Source organism: Molothrus ater, chromosome 17 (assembly GCF_012460135.2).
Source record: "Molothrus ater isolate BHLD 08-10-18 breed brown headed cowbird chromosome 17, BPBGC_Mater_1.1, whole genome shotgun sequence".
NCBI classification, from domain to species: domain Eukaryota; kingdom Metazoa; phylum Chordata; class Aves; order Passeriformes; family Icteridae; genus Molothrus; species Molothrus ater.
In genome coordinates, this window is record NC_050494.2 from 6,156,396 (window position 1) to 6,175,495 (window position 19,100).

A 19,100-nucleotide genomic window follows, 5' to 3' on the forward strand; every position below is an offset into this window, starting at 1 on the left:
CAGCACCCACTCACTGTCAGCTTCATCTTTCCCTGAGCTAGAAAGCTCAAAGTGCAGCAAGTGAGCCAGAATTAGGAGCGAGCCTCCAGCCTCACCTGTTGTGTAGGAAGGTGGATAGATTGGTATGTACCTAGCCCCAAATGTGCCTGCAGGCTCAGGGAAGCTGCTGCAGACAGCAAGGACCTACAGCAGAGCTCAGCATCCCCATCTGCCAAAGCACCCCGTGGGGAAATCATCCCTCCTGCATGGCTGGAGCTCCAGGCAGGGCTGCCTGTGCTCCTCCCTGTTGGAACTGCCTGAGCATCACCTCCTGAACCCAGCACGTGGAACTGCCCCTCCGCTCAAGCAATCTCACCCCGAGCTGCAGAATTAGTAAAGTTCTAAAACATGTTCACTGCCCGTGCTCCTGAAAGCTTGTGCTCTCCTCCAGAACGTTGTGTAACATTGGCTGAGTAGAGGTGCATCATCTTAAAACTTGTCCTGGTAAACAGCAACACCCCCAAACACTGCAGTGCATAAATATGAGACACAACACTGATGCTTTCAGGTAGGGACAGTTTATTTGCCCCTTTGAACAAATAAGGCAAGATATTTGAGAAAGATGAAACAAAATCTCCTGTATCAAACTGAGAGGAATGCAACAAAAGTTACTGTTCCATACATATACAAACTAAAGACCCAACACTATTATATACAAACAGCCAGATCTTACAAAACAGCATTTCAAGTCAGCAGTTTATGCCAGTGTTGCTAATTTCTTTGTTACAAAAAAAGTTAAAGCTACAAACTTCACATTTGTAAGTCTCACATGACTGACACCATCAGTATCTCTGGGTTTTAGAAGCAAAGAGAATGGTTTGTCCAGAACCCTTTCCAAATGCAGATGGGCCCAAGGAGCACATGAATTCTCAATTATGCAAGTTTTTTGCTTAAAACTTTGTCAAAACATCCTTCCCTTATGGTACCAGCCTTGGTCATAGCTTGGAGGACTCTGAGGAATGAACAGGTACTGTGCTCCCAGACATTCTACAAAGGGACCAAAAGGGGAAACATTTTCTCCAACAAATGGAAAATCAGTGAAGGAGAAAATAATTCCTCTGCACTACAGCTCCAAATGCAAGAAACATCATTAAGTCTCACCCACTGCAAGCATTTTAGAAAGGTTCAAAGACAGTTAAGCCATTGGACCAGTTTTAGTTATTTTGGTTCGTTTGCTATATTTTAAGACAATCACGTCAGCAAAGCAGAGTATTTCAAGAGTGCTTACATTCAGTTACAGCAGTCACAGGTTGCATATTCTGTAAATAGACACCATCTCGTGGTGTTTCACCTTAAAGTTGGGGTTTCTAATGCCCTCTGATCTCTAGAGAGTTATCTATACAGTGCAGAGGAAAAATCCTTCCAGCAGAACAGGCTTGACCCACGCCACATGGGCAGTGCACAATTTACCATGTCACAGACCTCTGTGTCTGTCACACCAGAGGTACTGGGCCAGATCCACCCAAATGACTTATACAGGATCTAACACTGACCAGAGAACTCCCTGCTGAGTTGGAGGAGTTTCTCTGATGCAAAGGATGCTCATGAAAATTGCTCATCATGAAGACATGGTTAGGGCAAAGCCCATTGCACAGATTCCAGATGAGCAATGGCAGGAGCCCTGATGTTCCCCAGTACCTGGGGCTGTCAGATTGCTGGCTATCCCAGGATGTGCTCCTCCTGCAGCACCCTACATACACTGCTTACTGCCTCCCTTTTCCTTAGGGACAGCTGTGATCCCACTGCATTAGCAAACTGAGACAAAGCCATGCAATGAGGGTAAGGATGGCTTGGTTCCTTTCACAGCTGTGGAGCAGAACTGTGAGCAGCAGCCAAGAGCCTGCTCCAGTGGGGAAACAAGACCCTACAGAAACATGAAATAAACACATCACCTCTGTAGCAGCATTTGATTCAGGAGACACTGCTGTTTAATCATCTGGGTGATGTACCAAGGCCTAGTTCAGAAGCAGGATGTGGAAACCATTCCCTCTATCAGAACAAAACAAAAATAACGTTGGTAGAAAGACTTGCTTTGCCCAAACATTCCATCATATGCTAGGCACACCTAGAACTGCACAGCTGTGCTGTCAGAGCCCAGGGGGCAGAGGCATGGCTCAGTCTCTGCCCTCAAACAGGCCTTGTTTTACTCTCCACTCTGATGTGAGCTGATTGCACCATCCCCACAGCGATTGTACGTGCCTGGGGCATTGTGGCTGATTGAGCTATGCTGGGCAGGATGGCAGGGAAATTAAAAAAAAAAAAAACAACAACACAAGAGCATCCAGATGAGCTGGAAGAGACTGAACCTCTTCCAGCAGGACACTGGTAATTGTCTTCTCATCCAGATCGACTCCGCCTTTGCTCCACCACCATAAATGCACATCTTTGTTAATTTAACAGTCCTTACTTTCAGTTTGACTATCCTGATGTGCTAAACCTTGCAGAAATGTGAAGGATTGTGAAATCAAGTTTTTATTCAAGCATCCAAAGGTCTAAATTTGAAATGAAGCCTATAAAATATTTCACAAGCTGTGGAGATTTTTAAGTCCTCTTAGACACAGCTGAAGTACCTAATTCCTGAGAGAGGTTCACACAACTTCCACCCATTCAAACGCTGTTTCTTTTTCCCAGCACTCCATTCTCAGCAGGGTCTCCCTGAAGGACATTTCCAAACAGACAGACAAAGGGGTATCAGATCACTGACTGGCTTTTGGTTTTAAGTGGGTGTGGATTTTAAATTACAGAATGTAATTTCTTATGGAGGCACAACATGCTTTATCTACTCGTGTAAATTCATGAAGTACACAAAACGAGGACAAAACTGAGGTCTTGAAGAAATCACACTTGCTTAAAGCACACAGTGTAAGGCATGGGGCTTATTACAGGCTTTTTAAAAACTGAGATTTAAGTTTCTTTCAAAAGGCTGGAACAGTTTGTACATGTTCTCACCTGCTCTCTTCAGTGACCTAAAACTTATCAGTACCTTAACAGTAGAAACAGTTAACAGCTTGAAATCGAGTCTGTGCATTCACAAAGGAAAACAAAAACAAAAAACCCACAAAAGAATCAGCTGTTACAGACAACCATCTGTATTAACTTAAACCAAAATAGACTCCTGAAAGTTCAGTTGAAAAGAGAGTGAGCCAACTTTCATTAGCCAATTTCTATCTGGTTCCTCTGGTTTAAAAACAACCCTCCTAAAAACAGTAACAGAACTCTTTTGGAATTACGTTTTAAATACGTGTCTAACATTAAAACATAAAATCAGGATTTTCCACGTGACGGCATTCCTGAGTTCACAAAAGGTGCTATGGAAAAATAAACGAGCAGAAGTATTGCCCTCTATTTTGCTAGCATATTTCAATAGAAATCAATCTGTTCAGTAGTCATAAAAGCAAGGGGCTGATTGTTTGAGGCTGGGGGAAGGCTCCCCCCGTGGCTCAGAAGTTCTGCTGCCGCCGCTTCTTGGCTTCGATGGCGTCGAGGATGGGCTGGCGTTTGGATTGGTACTTCTGGCGAATCTCCTCGATCTCCTGCTCCATCATGGGGTCCAGGGCAGAGAGCCTCTTCTGCAGCTCATCCACGCTCCAAGTCTTCAGCTAGCAGGGAGACACAAGAGGAACAGAGACATAAATCAGCACAACCATCACCTGCACACCTGCAGGGATCCTGCTGCTCCTTGGACGGCCACAGAGCAACTTCCAGCAGGGAAAGACACCCAGAGCTCTGCTCCAGGCTGCTGCCCTCAGTGAGAGTGGTGGGAGCCCCAGGATACTGCTGCTGCTCATTTCACAGGTACATTACATGCTCTGGTTGCTGGCAGTGTGAGCACACAACCAACCAGTGAAATGTTTCCCCCATGGAGTTGCTTTTTTAATGCTTTGTTTTGCAGGCTTAGGACAAAAATGCTGCACTGAGATGGAAAGAAAGCAAAGTTCTCTTCTCCTCCCCTTTCTTTGCAATGAAACCTCCTTATGCTAAAAGACTAAGACATAGGGAACAGGAAGAAAATAATATCATTGACAAAAGCTGCATGTGAAAAAAAAAGGCAATTATGTACAATGAGGCTGAATTTCAGTCATGGTGAGGAATTCAGACTCTGCTACACCAGAAATCCCAGAGCACAAACACACACCAGGTCACTTTGGGTCAGCATTGTACTGATAAGATATGCAAGTACAATTTGTATTTTCCTGTACACGTGAAGAAGTCAGGCTCATCTGGACGAGCTCCCTCTCCCTGAATTCTCTCTCTCTGCCTGACCTTTTTGTTTACTGGCTCTCTTTTGCTTTGTGGCAATTTGCCAAGTAAAAGTTTTGCTCTGTGATTACAGATGCCAAGTATGGCCTGGGACAGTGTAGATTGTCCACAGCTACAGCCTTTATGTAATGTTATAATATTATAACTGGTGCAACAGACAGGATTTTAGTATAATGTTAAAAATATGGACACTGGAAGTGCTTCAAATGTTTACCTAAGCACCAGTCCTTTCCCCATCCAAGACCAAGTGATCACAGGAGAGACTGTTTTACAGGCACTCCAGCAGGACAGAAATGACTGTGCAGCACCTGCTATCACTAAACACCTGCTGTGGATGCTAAGAATATGCAAAATAATGTGGGTTCTTTCTTGTGCACAAAAAACTGTCAAATTTTTTTGTTGTTTTCAACAAATGTCATAATTAAGTGACTTATCTTTATTTTCCTGCAAGTGGGGCTGTCCTAGTTTAGCTGTTAATTAATCAGCTGTCATGATTTTTCTTCAAGCCATTTCTGAACCAAAACATGAAGTGAAATGTTTGCTGCCTACAATAAGGCAACAAATGAATGTTTAATGGCAGTTTGCATCACTCCTTAAAACTAAGATATGGAACTCCTGATGCGTTTTCCTGAGTGGAAAAGATACCAGTCCCTAAATCACAAAGTCACCTGCTATCTAATTTCTCACAATGTCTTTTGAAGTTCTTTTGCATATTCTGCTAAATAACTTCATATTCTGCTGCTTCAAGATCACAAATCCATTTTAATAATCCAGGCACACATGAAACAACCTTTCTGCCCAGGGTATACAGTATTTCAGCCTTTCCAATCAGGCAACTGTTCATTAGAAAGACAAAGCACTTCCTCCACAAAGATATATATTATTTATACACATTAATGCAACTTTAACAGGCAGCAGTTTAAGTTGATGCATGGCACCAGTTGCCTTTTCGCACTAATTTATTAAGGAGCAGGTAATTATTCAACATTCCACTTCCTCATAGTCCAGGGAATTGAAAAGTCAAATAAAAATGCAAACCAGAAGAAAATATTAATACAAGTACTGAATACATATACTAAGCAGCTACACCTCTCCCAGTGCTGGACTGCTTAAAGAGAGTTTTGGAACAAATCTAAACCACCTTGCTCAAGGTCTAAGCCAACTGTTAGATGTGAGAAATTGCCCTAGGGCTGCAATCTTCCAGAAGTGCCCTTTGAGCCTTCTCTGCCACCCTCCTGAAGTGCCTGGGTGCTGCTCAGAGCCAGAAACAAAGTGCCTGAGCTGGCAGAGCAGATGTACAGCAATGGGCTCTCCAGGACACGTGGAGTAAGAAAACAGTGCCCTACAGCTGTCCTTGAACAGGATGGAGCATCAGGGACATCCTCCACTGACACACCAAGCCTTCCTGCAAAGTGTAGGAGCTGCTTGCCAAGGGACACAACAGCTTTGACAATCCCAGGGACTGTGCTTGCCAGGACAGATGGCTGAACAGTGTGGAAGATGCTGGAGCACAGCTAAGTCTGGAGTGGGCAAAGCCCCAGATTTATGTGAGTATGAGCCAACTGGAAGTGGGTTACCTGCATGATGCAGAGCACAGCAGAGCTTACAGAGCTGGTCATGGGTTAAACACGGCAGGGAGGCTGGGGGAAGGAAGGGAGGTAAGTCCATGTGCCCAGGAGCCTGGGAGCACAGGAACACCTGTGTGCAGGGCTGTGACAGTGAGCATGAACAACTCACAGCTTTCACCTGGAACGATGGCACACGGTCTGTGAATGCCACACTGCTCCTGCAAGGGGGGGAGAAGCCAAAGGGCAGCGCTGGTGCAAGGCCCAGGAGGTGACTGCTCAGCCCAGATGGGAGACTGGCAGGTGCCCAGTGAGAGCCACGAGAGCCACCCAGAGCAGGGGACACCCGGCCCTCTGCTCCTGCTGCAGCAGCAAGAGCCTGGGGACCCGGCCTGGGCAATCACTCAGCCTGTCCTTCCACCCACACACACATCTTCAGAAGGAAACAAAAGCCCAGCAAACTGTTCAAAATGAGCTGGCCTCCATTTCACTTTGCTGCCTGGCATTGCGCTGTAAGGCAATGCCACAGAAATGAAGCTTTAGACTCCAGTGTATCTGTTTCTGCACTCCTGGGACAATGACATTATTCTCTTAGAGAAATGCCAGGAGCAAAATAAGGCAAGAAGGACAAGGACAGCATCTCATGACAGACAGTTACTCAGGGTAAAGTCTCAGCACTGAGCAGCTGCAATTAGAGCTGGTTTTAGCCATGGGCTCAGTCCCATTCCTCTCTCACTTCTCAGCATTTCCTCTGCTCTAAGAAGTCTAACTGTCTCTATTTTTGTCCATGCTGATCAAATACCTAAGACAAACTTCTAAAGGAAGGAATCTCATTTCAAATGTAAAGCTGGATAAAAAATACTTGTTCTAAGGTTGGCCAAACAAATCTATCAAAATTGTGAGGAGGCAGCACATGAAACTCTTCCAGCAAGCCTGTATGTTGAGAAAGCTAATTTTTAACTGTTTGATCAAAAGCTGAATTTTTACTTGAGATTTTGAGAATGATCTTAACTCTGTAAAAATGCCCAACTGAAGACATATGCCAGAGGTGGAAGTGCTCATCTGAAAGCCTCTCACCCACAGCTGCTGGATACTGTTTGTTTTCTTCAGATACCACTGACAGCAACATCTTGTTTTAACATGCTGATGATTTCTACTGTATAATTCAGAAGGACATACATAATTATATCCTTTAGAAGGACATAACCTGCAGCCTTTCCATGCCTATGCAGTAGTGATGGACAAATCAGGAACAGATAATTTGAAATACAATTTCTTCCTCAAGGAGAAGGTTTGTAAGCTATTCATGACATTCCTTTGTCAGCATTTCTGACAGATTTGCAGACAACTACCCCACTGAATAACGTTCAACTCAGCAAACTGCTTTTGAGTTGCAGTTCTTTCAAATCAGCATTTTAAAAACAGGGGGGAAAAACCCCACTTCATTTCTTACAGTCAGGTAAAGTGTCACAGCAACATGATATTCTACTGAATGTAAAGGAGCCTAAGCAGCAAAAGGAGAATAATCTAAGCTCTCTGCAGACACAGCCACGGGTTTGGCATTCAAGGGCACCATGGTCTGAACTTTATAGCTCTACTGTTCTGTCCCAAGCAGGACACAGCCCAAAACCCTGCCACCATGCCAGATTTCTGTTTCACATAAAACAACAACAAAAAAAATCTGTTGTAAAACACAAAGCCTAGAGAATTAACTCATCCTCTGCCCCGTCCCCACGAAAACCAAACAAAACCCCCAAAAATGGTGAAAACTTTTTGAATTAGAAGCTGGTGGAAATAGTTTATCCCAGTCCTTTTAGTACCCAGAGCCCTCACAGCAAGGAGCAGCCGTGCTGGTTTGCCTGCAGCAAGGTCTGCAGCTTGCCCAGTCTGGGGCTTGGCACATCCTCTGGTCCCTCGAGAGCCCCTGAGCAGCACAAGGTCACCACTGCCTGGACCAGCCTGCACTACTGACATAAATACAGCTGCCCAGTGACCCCTGAGCCGCTTCAGCCATCATTCTGATCTGCTCCTCTGGCAAAGCCACTGCCAGCCAAACCTCCTTGCTGCATGAATTACAAGCATCAAGCAGAAATGAGCTGTTTCCCAGCAGCTTTCACACATTTCTCTCCCAACAAAGAGTTTTGGCCAAGCTCTAGTTCACTGCCTGCACAGGAATCAAAAAAATATTATCTTGGGACAAGTGGAAAACATGTTCCTCCTGAAATTTTCTTTTTACTCACTGACACTGAATTTGACCCCTGCATTTAGCACAAAGCCTTTTCTTTGCATGTCTGCAAGGTTTCAAGCTATCTGGGCTTTGCTTTTAAATACTATCTTTGAAATCCTGAGGCTTGTGCCAAACAGGAACCCTCCATCCCCTGGGTGGATGCAGCTTTTCTACCATCACTTTTCAATTGTGCAGATGGACCCTGGCTTCTGGAGCTAAAATTGGAGTAAGTACAACACTGGTAAGATGAAGTTACTTTCCTCCTGCTGAAAGCATTTGAACAGTTCTTCAGAAAGAGAATATTTCTAAGTCTTGGTACTACAACCAATCCTACAAATAAAATTAGGAAGTTGTTTTTCCTTAGCCCTCTAGACATATTCCTCTACCATCATTCCTGTGAGTTTGAACACTTGTCTTCCACATGCCCAGGGTGTTTTCCAAATTTCCTCCCACTGTCACCAAGAGCCTGTGGCTTTTTAGAAAGCAAACACCCAGCTGTAGCAATTGCTCTGCCTGCCTTTCACCCAGAGATTCCAGGTGGCATTTACTGCTCAACATAACTTGATGTCAAACTTTTAAGTTTTATATAGCCTTTAGAAAAACTGGCTTTGGCAATTATCACTTCATAAGGGGCAGTGGGAGTTTGAAGACTAAAATACAGAAATAATAAAATTGCAGCTTCCCACGCTACACAGGGAAATAAATTCTTAGTAGAAAAGATACAAGCTAGATGGGAGCCAAGGAAAAACAAATTAATTGTCTATTTAGCACAGCTTTTATTGTTATAGTTTCCTTTTAAGCCTAGTTTTATGCTGCAATCTAACAGCTCTTGACTGCATACCCAGTGATCAAAGCCCCCCACAAAACTCATCAATGCCATCAGCAGGGAGCACAACCCATCAATTTTTGTGTGTATTTAGACAGGCAAACTCTAAGTGTGGCTTGAGGATGGGTTTTACCCAAATCAAGTTACCCAAGCTATGGTAAACATTAAATGCCAAACAAGAATTTGCTGTTAGAGATAATGCAAAGCATTTCCACAGTAATACAGAAGCAACAGTCTGCTTTGGAAAAACAAAACCAGAACCAACTGGGACTGCAATGGTGTGGAAACCCCTCAGGGGAGGCTGCTGATGATCACACAGCAGAAGTGGCTACATGTGAGACAAGTATAAAACAATTCCTACAAGTTCAATTAAATGTTCAGGTGTCCTTTAGGAAGGGAGGCTCTTCACAGAAGAGAATAATTAAACTCTTGCTTCACTTGACCTTGGCTATCACCAAGGCTACCAAGATGCTTCCCCACTGATAAAACCAAGGGCACTGACACTTCCTTCTCCAGAACCCTGCAGGTCAGCTTGGTGTGAATCCACCTCAACTCCTGAACTCGTGTGCTGTCACCTCCTCAAGAAGAGTTTTATTTTTGGGAGGAGCTCTCCCATCCCAGCCACTGTTTGCAGCAGCCACCTTGGGGCAGAGCTCAGCCTGCAGCTGCAGGACTGCAGTGGTGCTACAGAGAGACAAGCCAGGGAGGGGTGGCAGAACCCAGGGATTCATCAGTGGGAGCTCTGACAAGTGTAAGAGCCGAGATTATCCTGGAATTAGCTTCCTGTAACTTGAAAGACTGGTTAAACAAGGTATCCATTAAATGCTCACATCAAATATACTCTGAGGACACAGATTACTCAAAAGTACTATGCACTTTTTTTTAAACCAGAAAAAAAAAAGTCCTCAATTTCTCCAGCCAAAATTAAATTGTAGTAAGGTAATTTCTCAGGCTCAGCAGTGCTCCAGACTTTAGATCTTGAAGATGGTGATATAAATTGGTGTTGGAATAGCATACCATTTTTTTCCCATAGCATTTTTCCTGAAATGCTGCCTCAATATCACTTGGCATACTTTCAATCACTGCTCTAAAAATTAAGTGCCTCGTTCTCGTTTACGTTTCCAGCACGAGAAAGCTTTGATGTAATGTATGAGCAGGCATTAACTATTTATTCACTTTAAGTTGTCAAATGCAAAGGACACAAGGACCTACTGGCACTTTCTGACCATTCCTCCTCATCCATCAGGTCCCTACAACTTCACAGATCTGTCAAGCAGCCATGCTACAGAGGGGCTGCAGTAAATCAGAACGAGCCCTTGTGCCTACACAAGCACTAATTATCTTGCTTTTCCTCCCTTTTAGCATCAGCATGTCAGTGAAGTTTCTCACTGTTATGAAAGCAGTGGATGAAATGCACTCATTGTGGGATTTCATGCAAGATTAAAAATACAGATATTAATCTTTCAAAAGATTTGAAAAATAAGTCTCAGCAGCACAAGCTTCTGCTTTTAAAGCACCTTAATTATTTAGGCAATATACTGGCAAAGCACATCAAGGGCTGCAGCATCCAGCACCAGCCAAAAGAGCACTGCAGCTACAACTGCACAAAGATGGAGAGATCACAGCAGGAGCTGTGATCAGTGCACATCTGGAGACTCTTCTGAGGCCCCCTCACCTGAGCAGCAGGTGGCTTTCCACAAAGAAGCACCCCTGTCAGTGAGATCATCAGGTGACCCACAGGTCAAGTCAGCTTCAGCCAGTTGAATATTTAAGTGCAATCACAGCATCACTTTTCTGAAAGAAAAGATGGACACTACCACACACTCAGCTTTTGATCCCCAGCTGAACTGGAGAAGTGCATCTCAACAGAGAGTTATATCAGAGGGGACCCAGGGGCTCTCAAGAGAAGTGTTTGGGATGGCTCTACCTCACTGGCACAGATGTGGAGCTACTGAAAGTGAAGCACCTTATTGTTATGATACCAGTAAGGATCCCAGGTCATTTTCCATGTAGCTCTGCTTACTTAATTAAAATAAAGGCTCGTGACACCAGACCATGGTATCTGTACTACCCCTGCAGAATTCCTGCAGGGCCATGTGTGCCATCCTTCTCCTTGCCAGACACACTGGGAAGATCGTGTCTGAACTGGAACTGCCTCTGCAGGAATGACAGACCCCTCTCCCCAGCCTGGCAGCCTGAGCAAGGCTTCTCCCAAGCAGGCACAGGATCCCAGCTCCAGGGGCAGCTGCCCCTCTGCTCCAGCACTGCTCCACTGCTGGGGTCTCACCAGGGCCTGCTGGGGCCACTGTTTGCTACTGCACTATACCTTATTTCAGGCTACATTTACACCCATAATGTTTGATCCTACTGGTTCAGCAAGGACCTTTCCCAATCCCACCTTGAGCAGCCCATTCCTGTGGCTGCTCTGGAACAGACACACAACTGCTCCTCACCAGCTCAGAGGCACCTCTGCCTTCCCACCCTCCCCACACTTTGGACATTTTCCCCTATTCCTTGAAAGCCTTTAGGAACCAGAGAGCAGCTTTGCTGTTGGCAAGTGTCCCCTGTGGCAGGGCAATGTGTATTCTATTTGCCATCTGTTAGAGGTGTGGCAGTTCTCTTATGTTAATTGGGCAGTTTTCCTTATCTCTTCCATAAACCAGTCCTCCCTCCAGGAGATCTCTTCTGTTCATGGGCCATTAATTATTAATTATCTTCTGTTCATGGGCCATTGAGTCTCCCTGCATGGCTGATAAAATTCCATCATCCCATGGGGAGATGCTCCACCCAGGGGAGGAGCCAAGCATTCCTACCTGGGTACAATCTGAGATTCTGGGACAGCAGAGCAGCTTCTCCACTGGATTCCCAGAGGAGCAGCTGCCTCTTCCCCTGGATCTTCAGAGGAAGAGACTGCACCTTTCTACAGGATCCCTGCTCCAGCAGAACCAGCCCTGACACTCCTGGGGGACTGCAGCCACAATTCCAATGGGACTGCTGCCAACACCCTGACCCACAGGGTGTCAGGCTGGGTTCTGACTCTGTCAGTGTTGTTTTGATTTACTGCATTGTTTATTTTATTTTTTTATTTTCTTCCCTAATAAAGAACTGTTATTCCGGAAAAAAAAAAAAAAAAAGGGAGCAGGAATAAGAGGAATGAGAGCCCCTTAATTTCAAATTTATAATAATTCAGAGGGAGAGGGTTTACATTTTCCACTTCAGGGGAGGCTCCTGCCTTCCTTAGCACACACCTGTCTTTCCAAACCAAAACAGCAAGGTATCAGGAAATTCCCAATTTCAGAGGATCACAGCCAACATCCCATTCCCCCAGGCTACCCTGACAGAATTGTGGGAACACCACAGCCTGGATCCACAGCACTGGCATCCCTGGGCTGCTCCCAGCCAAGAACTGCACTTCACTAATCCCTGCTGTAATCCTTACAAGGCTCAGGGAAGTTTTGGAAGCCCAGCTATAGAATTCTGCAAGCTGCTACTACCCTCAGCATTGCCTGAAGTATTAAGGAAGAAAACCCATCCAAAGGTCTACTTGTAGATATGAGTGCTGAGTGATCATTAAAAAAATGAAGCTTTTTTTTTAAAAAAAAGAGCAATTCATTTCAATCTTCTAAAGTCCAAGATTAAATTTCCTTTTTTAGCCTTAGTGTCAATTATGAGTGTGAATAGCCCCACTGACTTCCAAAATCATCCCAAGTCCTGTGCACACTTAGTGTAAATAAAGGAAATGACAAATGGTCATGACAATGGTATTCTGCAGTACTGAACTTCAGGAAGTCCAAACCTTGAAACCCTTTAGCAACTTAGAAAGTGGCTGACTAATCCTATAACCACAAAGACAAGTTATCTCACTGCTATTCTTTTTTCAGTAACTGAATTACAAACTAAGCTAAAAGGTCAGCCTGTCTGGACAAGCAAGCAAGGGAAAAAAAAAAAGTAAAAAAACGAGCACCGTTTGCTTTTAAAAAGCACTTGCTTGCCAGAGGTTTGATTAAATAAAAACAGCAGGGTTTTTTTCCTCCTCTAAGTGATAATGATTTAATTTTCTTAAGTAAGAGTACAAAAATACCTCTGAACATGCTAAAATAAATCATGTCATTAGGCCATGAGGATCTGGCTAGCTGCACAACTCAGCTATAAATTACAGAGCTGACCAACGTGGGCTTTTTCTCTTTTTTTTTTTTTTAAGAAGAGCAATCTGTCAGAAAATGCTGATTCCTTCAAATCAAACAAAATTTTTTTACAAATCAAATAATTTTTTATAAATTCAGAAAAACTGGAATCCTTATTGGCATTCATAACAATAAGGTGCTTCACTTTAACAAAGTTCTTCTAGGAAGGGTACATATGTCTATAAAGGAGCTCCCTTCCAATTCCAGGCACCCTTCACCCCTCTCTCCCTTGTCCTAAGGGCCCTACTTGCTGAAGGATTAACAATTAATTTCTTCATTCAGCATCATGTATCCTGAATAAAGCAGAATAACTGAAGTAAGAATACCTGAACTCAGAGTGATTAATTCATACGATATTTCTCAGTATGAAATACAAATGTAACTGAAGTGGTAACCAATTAATTAACACTAAATCAGTACTTGAATACAGCCTTTACTAATGATGTGGAGTAAGAAGCATCATTAACATATCTGAAGACTTCACACACTCAAATCTGCAAGGCAGATTTTTAGGCCTTTTCACTTTTAAGTGAGTGCTTAAAACAGAGAGTTCCAATTTCAAAGGCTTCAGACTACATCATCCATGGCAAGCAGCCATCACAGCTTTAAATAACTTGGGCCTATTTATCTTAAGAGTATTAAACTTTATTCAACAAACATTTTTAAGTCTTAGTCTCTCATTTTAGTTCCAGCTCCAGGAGAGCTGCTGAAAGGGGTTTGCTTTCAGGAAGACTCCACATTGTCTACCCAAAAGAGGGGCTCATTAAAAACCCTGGTCCAATGCTGCCCTGCATCCCGTTTCACTCAGGGAAAGGAGGAAACAGCTGCAACTTGAAGGCAAAGAAGACAGGAAGGAGAATTAAAAGCTTTCTGAGGAAAGACTGAAATACAGAGATTTCCAGGGCATTCTGGAAAAATAAATAGCTCAATGTCCATGCAGTTGTCTTTAAAACCAGGGGCATATATTTAAGAGGCGAATATTTTTTGGGACAGTCCCCAAGTGAGCCATCTCCACAAAATCTGTCTTGAATTAACCTGCACAATTCACTATGAAAGGTTTCCCCAGTTGTTCACTTTTACTTGTGTGTCCATTTATAACAATCCTGCGTGATGGCAGGACACAAAACAAGGAATTAAACACTTCATTCCTGAATAATATTCCTTTCAGACCGTATCAGTCTATGTGTATTAAGCTGCTCTTTCTCCCTCTTCCTGAAGGTGAAAGCTTTGATTATCAATCATAAAATGGTTTGGGTGGGAAGGGACCTTAAAGCCCATCCAGTGCCCCCCTTGCCATGGGCAGGGACACCTTCCACTGTCCCAGGTGGCTCTGAGCCCTGTCCAGCCTGGCTTTGGACACTTCCAGGGATCCAGGGGCAGCCACAGCTGCTCTGGGCACCCTGTGCCAGGGCTGCCCACCCTCCCAGGGAAGGATTTCACCCCAATATCTGATCCAAGAACCCCAAGGTTACACACACACACACACACACACACACAGAGCAGTGTGTGGCAATAAGCAATGCCTCGATGGTCCTGCAGGTTTTAAAGGGACACAAGAAGAGGCTGCACAAGGTCAAATGCACCAGGTCCAGCAGTCAGAGCTGAGGGAACTTTGCTCCCCTCACAGTTCATCACTTCAGGCACTGGTCCAGGTGAGAACCTGCCCACTGGAAAGTGCTCACAGAGGCCTGATGGAAGCTTCATGCCCTGACTTTTCCAGATGGCCCAGACTCCATCCCCCAAAGGCAACCCAGAGCAGCTAAAATAAACTCTCCATGCAAAGAGTCTCCAAAAGGAGCCCTTTTTGGTACAGATGAGAAAAACCTGGACAAGCTTGTCTTTTCAAGCTCCATTACCCTTTGCAAACATTTGCACTGACAGATGAGCTGGAAGAAGATTTCAGAAGCATTTCAAATAGATCTTGTTTCAGCAGCAGTGTTCTTTCTTTAAGGGAGATGCTGTGCTGTGCCAAGAACACATCCAGCCCTGAAAACAGATCTCAAGGCACAACAAGGCTCAAACAGGTTTTCTGAAGAATTCAGTGTGGTCAGAGAGCATTTTTCCAGCATAACACCTTCAGCTACCAATTCCTCTCCCCTTTCTCCCAAAGCAGAAATGCATGTTGCAGCCTGACCTTAACCATGCAGCAGCAGTGGAACAAACCCAATAAGCACAGACCCAGGATGAAATTCTTTTAGTTACTTAGCTCATCTGCAAAACTTTCAGTCAATGTCTTAGCAGATTAAATCTACAGTAGGCAAGGGGCCTCCAAGATAGTCCAGGAAGTTGAATTTACAAGTCTGAGTACTCTGATATGAAGTTAATTTCAGGTTACATTATTTCAGTCTCCATTAAGGGCTATGACCTAAGCAACAAACTACAGCAACTCATTTTACTTCCCATTCACTGCAGGTTTCATCTAAAAGCCTCATGTCACAGAAGGCCTGCTATATACAAAAATATAGCAAAAAATGAAAATTTGACAGCAAGCTGTGGCAGTAAGTGCTTTGCAGTCAATGTCAGTTTGCACCAAAGTGAAAGCAGGTGGTGAGCAATGACCCTGTTACCAAATGGGAGAGAGCAAGAATCTATTCTCTTCCCCAGCAGAGACAAGAGTCATGTCTCTGAAGTACCTTTTTCAATTTTAAATATTGCTAACAAATTTTTAAAACAAATGTGGTATATTCTTCTTTTGTTGTTGTTATAAAGGGAATTTGGAAAGGTTTATCAAACCTACGTACACAGAACTTGCTGTGAGTCACATTGGCCACAAATCCAATGAGGTTTGCAGTGAGGTTCAGAGTGTCTTCCTCATGCAAATGTTACAGAACAATCAAGACTACTTAAACAATAAAAAGGAGAAGCAAGCTGCTCGTGGGTTTATTTTTAGAAAGATTGTTTGACTACAAGGTGACAAGAATGAACCATTTGTCCTTAATAAAGATGTCACAAGTTAAAAGTATTTGCTGGGAATAACATACTAAGTATGCTGGAAAGGTAATGCCTAAAAGAGAAATAAACAATTAACAGAGCTTTAAAAATTCTTGGCAGATGGCTGAAGAGAAAAAAAAAAGGAAATCCATTCAAGGAATGTCAGTGTTATGAATCAAGACAGGTGACATTTAAAACCAATGAATAAAACATCAGGAAAACCTGTCTCTTTTTATAAATCATACTTCACAGTGGAACTACATCTAAGCAATACACTTCAAGATCCTCCTCAATAACCAGGAGATACCATGGGGGTACAATTCAGGTTTGAAAGTTAATAATTTTCTATCCTGGACTGCCTCCTGTTGTCAGAAAAACAGTCCTTTTATTCCAGTTTGTTTATTCCTCCCTCCCACAAAAAGGAAAAAAATAGTAGCCTTAATGCTCTCCCACAGAAAGAAATCTTTATTTTAGATCCAGCACAGCAGAAACAAGTACCTCAAGTTTTCTTGCTTCCCAGCCAGGAACCTGCCCTAGTTCCACAGTGCCTGGACAGAGATATCAATCAGCCATCCCAGATCTGGCCTTATCTCTCAAACTGATGAATGCCCCAGCAAATAAGTTCACTTTATGTTCAAAGTAAGACTATTGGAAGAAGTCAGTGTCTGAGAAGTAATTTTTATTCCAGTCACCACTGGGAAAAAGGAGAGTTCATGATAGATGAAGGGAAGAAACACTTGGACAGGGAAATCCCTGAAGATTCACTCAAAGTGTTTGGTTTAGTCTTCGAAAAATGTTATTGAAAAATGCTCTACTTTAACCAAACTTTTTTATTCTTCTACACAAAACTAATGTATTCAGACGAATTTTTTGAACAATCAATCTTGATTCATCACACAAGGGTCAGAGAAACTTGCTCTCTTAGAAAATGAAGAATATAATCTAAGTTTCATAATAATTCAATAGAAGTCACAAGATTATTTGATTTTCAGTGATGCTGTTTAAATGACCTACAAATGTGCACACTCTAACACAACTTTTTTTGCTGCTGTCCAAGCAGACAGACTTTCTGGTGTCCCAGTAACCAACTCAAATTACTCACTTGAGTAATTTGTCTGGGAGAAAGGAGAAACAGAAAGATTAGGGCAGAGGCCTGCATCTGACACCTTTACCAAGCTGCTTAAAAGGCAGAAGTAAAAAGAAGATAAACCTAAGAGGATCACAGCAAAGTCAGGAAACACTGTAAAATGATAAATTACAAAAAGTCACACACCAGCAGCTTTCCCATATAATGCAAGTATTCCTAGCATCTGCCTTAACCCTGCATCCTCAGCATGCCTTCCTCCTACTGCTAGCAAAGACCCAAAGACCAATTCCAACAAAATAAGAGCCAATTATTCAGTCTGCCATCATTTTCAAAGCTGGCAACTGCACAGAAAATACTCTCAAGTTTTTAATCGATTGAACTTTTAAAAGGACAAAAGGTAGTAAAGCTATAAAGCATCAATATTAGATTGCTAACAAATGCTATCCAAATGGATGTTCAGAGAAACCAAAGCCGTTGGATGTTCCAGATCCTGGCAGACAACGAGCTGTTCACAAGACAAATGACACCTTCACAGACAGAATGCAATAAATTAGAGACTCTGGTCATTGTAAAGCAGCGTGTGTTTACTGTTATTGATAAGCAATAAATCACCTGCCCTCCAACAGTTCCTCCCCATAAATCACTTGCAGTGAAAGAAACAGATGGTTCCAGTGTGCAGCCATGAGAGCTGGGAGAGGGGCTGGGCTGTGCTGAGCCATGGCCACGTCCACTGCAGGTATTGCACAGGGCAGCAGCAGCTGCAGTTCCTGCACCTGGGGTTCCACTGGGACTGTGGCTGGGTGGGGCCAGGCTGAGCAGCACCGGGTGCTCCAGAGGGCATCCTCACTGCACCTCCCTTGTCGGAATTCAGGACATCCCTCTGGCTGTCCTGGAGTGCCAGGACCCCTGCCAGGGGGCTCAGAGACCCTGGCACAGAGCCCAAAACACCTGTAACTTTGATTATGACCCATGGAAAAAATCACCAACCTTAGATGAGGATCTGCAAGCCACGAAAGTCTAAGTAGAATAATAATTAGTTTGTCATGGGTGAAAAATAGATTTTTGGGGTTTTTAGAATGGGAGTTCAGGGGGCAAGATGGAGGATCTGGGCATGTCCAGCCCTTCTCCTTCTTCTTCTTGGCCTTCATCTTCTGCTGTGATGGTGGCACTTTTAGATTGGTTTAGAGTAGAAGCTCCCTGTCTAACATAGGTGATAGGTATTGGGAAGTTATGGTAAATAATGTACATGTAGTTTTTAATATGAAAAGATAACACCACCCTAGGGGCAGGCAGAGTGCCTCTGACTGTCCTGCTGAGCAGACCTCGGCTGGACAGGAGAAAGAATATTATAGATAAGAAACAATGAACAACCTTGAGAACGAGAACTGAAGAGCTCTGACTCCTTCCCTGACTGCCAGGCTGGGAAAAGAGACTTTCTAACACATCTCGGGGTCACTCTGAGCAGCAGAAGCCCCAAGACTCCCTGGCCTGGACTCCAGCCCACTGCCATCCCCCCTGGCTGGGTCCTGCCTGCCTGGACCACACCTGACACACACAGGCACACTCTGATCTGCAGGTGGCTGTCTACCCATAAAATACAGAATAAAATACATATAAACAAGATACCATGGTCCTAGTGCTCTGGCAGCCTTGCTCTGAAAGAATTCAGCTTTCTATACACTTCAATTTCCTGCTATCACACCAATACCTAACTTGTCTAACCAGATTCACATTCCCATTTTCACTGCAAACAAACAGCCTCTTGTTCAAGCTGAAGACACCATTAGACCAACACACTTCCCTTTTTTGCTGGTAAAGATACCAGAAGTGGGTTTACTTATTTATTTATTTATTTAAAAAATCTGTTTCCAATGTAAAGTTTTTGAACTACTAAGTAAAATCACAGAAATGAGGATATGAATAATAACAGAATATCCCAGGTGAGATCACCATAATCAATCACTGTCTCCAGTAAACAGAA

At 43.6% G+C, this 19,100-nt stretch overlaps 1 protein-coding gene across 2 annotated transcripts in view; it reads right to left on the reverse strand.

Moving 5' to 3' along the window:
* Window positions 1-541: 541 nt before the first annotated feature.
* Window positions 542-19,100, reverse strand: part of STK4 (serine/threonine kinase 4) — a 48,819-nt gene continuing 30,260 nt past the window's right edge. For both annotated transcript variants that reach the window (XM_036395580.2, XM_036395579.2), the window contains one exon: window positions 542-3,638. In XM_036395580.2, coding sequence (XP_036251473.1) covers window positions 3,480-3,638 — 159 coding nt within the window. In that variant the 3' untranslated portion in view covers window positions 542-3,479. The remainder of the gene's footprint in view (window positions 3,639-19,100) is intronic.